General features: G+C 45.9%; 1 protein-coding gene across 1 annotated transcript; it reads left to right on the plus strand.

The window, feature by feature from the left end:
- Positions 1-1,621: 1,621 nt before the first annotated feature.
- On the plus strand, positions 1,622-2,645 carry LOC123146961 (chaperone protein dnaJ 11, chloroplastic). Its single transcript, XM_044566216.1, has one exon. It carries the CDS (start codon positions 1,929-1,931, stop codon positions 2,319-2,321), a length of 393 nt encoding a protein of 130 aa, XP_044422151.1. The 5' UTR covers positions 1,622-1,928; the 3' UTR covers positions 2,322-2,645.
- Positions 2,646-3,816: the final 1,171 nt, after the last annotated feature.

Consider the following 3,816-nt stretch of genomic DNA (forward strand, 5'->3'; position numbering starts at 1 on the left):
CTTTGAGATTGAAAGGGGGGAACCAGCGCTCACTGTCCATAGGCTTACATAGATGATGATATACCATATATCTCATAAGTTGTTTCTATCAGGATTGTGCGAAGTGGCACCTACGAAGTTTATCGACAAGAAAATTGAATGTAGCCACCTATTAGTATGCTGAGCAGCTATGGCTTGATGGTTGTCTCTCTCCTTTATTATGCTCCTGTTCTTATTACTTCCTCTCCAATTATCGCGCTTTTGGTATCGAACTTCATGTCGAGTGGCTGCACTTTTTGTTTCAAACTTCAAGTCGAGTGGCTATCTTTTTGTGGTCTTATGAACAGGTTGAAATCAATTCTACCTTATAATCTCATGCCAATATTGACCAATGTTATGCCTCTCTCCTGCCACAATTGAATGTTTCTTCTTCAATTTATTGTTATCCTGCATGAATGCGTATGCTAAACTTGGATTCCTACTAACTTAGCATTACATTCTTGAACAAAACGTAGGAACCGGCACCCTCGCGCCAAGGCGCGATATCGATCTAGTTGTTAATGATGGGGAGTAGCATTCCGCCTTCTTGGGGAAGAGAAGAGGAGGTGGAGCGGCAACCGGACCACGAAGGCAACAGCCTGGGCACTAGGAGAATCCACTAGTGGCTTACTCAGCAGCAGGAGCTCACACAGAATCTCTTCTTCTTCGCTGGAAGAAAATCAAATTTTGCGGAGATAAGATCGAGCTACGAACCAAAGGAGGCCTTATGAGATTTTATCCTCCTCCTTGCTGCCTTTATCAAAGAAAATAAATGATCTTTGAAGGTTGACTTTTTGCCACGAAGCCACACCATACGCACTCAAAATATCCCTGATTGCAGCAAGGTTGCTACTAGATCTACTCGTAGCAGTTGAGACATAGTAGCATCTTGGATCATCTAGCTGCAGAAGAAAACGGGTACATGGTCATCACGATCAATGGGCAGGAAAAATCAGAAGGGCTGTATGAGAATCTAGCTGAAGATGGTACAGAAAAAGTCAGAAATTTGCTTACACAGAAGTAGCGATCATGGGCGATTTTATAATGTATACTGTAGAAAAATAAGAAGAAGAAAATCGGAGCTGTATTACGCCTAGAATTGTATACAGAACAAAACCCGGTCCTCGGCCGTGACAAGCGCATCGCAGAAAATTCAGAGGTGACGGTGGATTACTACACAAACGTACACAACTTTCACTTTCAGACATACTACCGGTTATTGGGCGACAGGCACCGATCCGTTGAAACAATAGGTCCCTTGAAAGCCCACACGATAATAGGATAGAAGGTGTCACATCCAGCAACAATCTATTGTTGTCGCAAGCAGGAGCTAGCTTGGAGAAGAATGAAAAATCACCTGTAAAAAAGAAGAAGAATGAAAATTCTACGGGACCGACTATACGTTAGATACCTGAATTTTTTTCATCCATCAATCACATTTACAGAAACCATTAGATCTTGATCCAATGGTCCAAAAAGATCATGAAACCGTTCATTATTTTCCTTCCAGCCTTTTTCCAGGGAACGGGTCCAGAAATTCAGGTACCGATCTAAAAAAATTGCGTAAAATAGGTGGAAGTTGGTTGAAAAGGCTAAATTATTAATGATCGAGAGTCCCTTTCCGCCTTGTTAGGGGAAGGGAAGAGGAGGTGGACCACGAAGGCAACAGCCTGGGCACTAGGAGAAGCCACTAGTCGCTGACGCAGCAGCAGGAGCTCACATATAATCTCTTCTTCGCTGGATGAAAATCAAATCTTTTTGCGGAGATAAGATCCAGAGCCGGACTTACCAGTGGCACCACCGTCGTCTATAAATCCACCGGCGTCTCCGCTCCCCTCGACGCCGACGGACAGCAGAGCAGCACAGCACTACTACCCTGCTTTGGATCAAGAACAGAGGACCCATCACCGATGGCTGCGTTTGCTGCCGTGACCATGCCACTCCCAGGTCGCGTCTCCGGATCCCGGCGGCGCGTGCTGGCGCGGGCTTCTGCGACGATGGCGGTACCGGCGGGGAGGACGCACTACGAGGTGCTCGGGGTCGGCGCGGGGGCCAGCAGCGGGGAGATCAAGGCGGCGTACCGGCGCTTGGCGAGGGAGGTGCACCCGGACGCCGCCGGAGGAGGCGACGGCGAGGGGTTCATCCGGCTGCGCGCGGCCTACGCCACGCTGGCCGACCCCGACGAGCGCGCGCGCTACGACCGGGAGGTGGCCGGCCGCGCGGCGGCGATGATGGTGCGGCGGGCTGAGGCGGCGGGGCCTGTGTTCCGGCGGAGGACGTGGGAGACGGACCAGTGCTGGTAGGACGACGCCGGGCATACGCATGCTCTGCTTTCCCATTCCCCAGGCCGGCTGCCGTTTGGTTCAGACACGGTGCGGCGTCGCGGCCCTGCTCGCCGGAGGAAAAACCGTGTCAGTTGCCAAGCGCCGTTCGATCCGTCTTGGACGGCCCAGATCGTGGTCGCAAGAGGAAGAACTGCGGCACAGCGAGAGACGTTTTTTTTTTTTTTGCGGGTGCGAGAGACGTTTCTAGAAGATCTCTTGTGCGTTCGATCATTAGCAAGATGCAAATTTGTAAATTAACTCAGGCCTAATCCTGAAGGAATATATACACTAGCTCTTTGGTTCGACAAGGAATTAATGAATACTGCAATAATCCATGTCGATCATTTTTTAGAGATTGTCACATCAGGATAATTTCGACAGCTCGGAAAAAGAATATTGCCATATTATTTTTTGCAAGAAAAAGAACATTGTGATCATGTGACCAAATTATTTCCCCGAGGAGTAAATCATTACTGCCGATCTCGCGTAGCAAAGAAACAGCTAAAATCCACATCGGAAAAAGACAACCATAACCATAATAATGATAAGGTGAAGAAAACCCAAATAATAAAAAATTGGATGTGCTTCTTTTTTTAAACATAAAATGATTTTATCCCTCATATGATAGACATAACGTTTACAATTTGGGGGAGGATAAAGTCTGGGATATTAAAAAACCCAAAAGTCAGACAGTGGCGGATCCAGGATTTCATACTTGGGTGTTCAAATTTTTTTTCTGGGTTTCACCAAAAAAGAGATCTAATATCTAAAATGTTCATGTAGCAAGAACTTTTTTTTCATCAAAATGATAATACCTTATATAAATTACAAAAAAAGCAACAATTATTTACTACATAATTATACAGTTGGGGATCACATTGCCATTAATATACAATGCATACGAAGACAATGGGCGAGAAGGATGCTAATTACCTGGTGCTGATGATATCCGTAGGTGTAGACTAATGTGTAAGTCGTTCTATAGGTAACGACAGCGATATTTACTGCCCCTAGTCTCACGTTGCATGGCCGCATGTGCTTAGCTAGAGGAGTTAGCTACGGAGGCAGTTAGCGTAGTGGCGGCACTTGCGTGCTCTTCATCTCTGTATATATATTTGTACTCAGTCGACAGATGAATGGATATAGTTTCTGTCTCTCTCGTCCTCTCCCTTCTTACAGTATACACCATATATAAAAATTTCTAGCCAAAAGATTTGGGTGTACATCTGTACACCCATGACCAACTGTGGATCCGCCACTGAAGTCAGATAAGCTAGAATAAAAGAATGTTTAGCTAAAAAGTCTGCAACCTGATTGGCTACTCTGCAGCAATAACAGTAGCTAACATTTGCGCAATCCGTAGTAAGGAAGATACATTCCGCTAGTACCGTCACATCAGGCCCCAAATAATTATCTGAATGCATAATTGCTTTCACTGCTAGCATACTGTCAGATTCAATGTTTCCTGCATCCC

The sequence above is a fragment of the Triticum aestivum genome, chromosome 7A (assembly GCF_018294505.1).
Source record: "Triticum aestivum cultivar Chinese Spring chromosome 7A, IWGSC CS RefSeq v2.1, whole genome shotgun sequence".
Classification (NCBI taxonomy): domain Eukaryota; kingdom Viridiplantae; phylum Streptophyta; class Magnoliopsida; order Poales; family Poaceae; genus Triticum; species Triticum aestivum.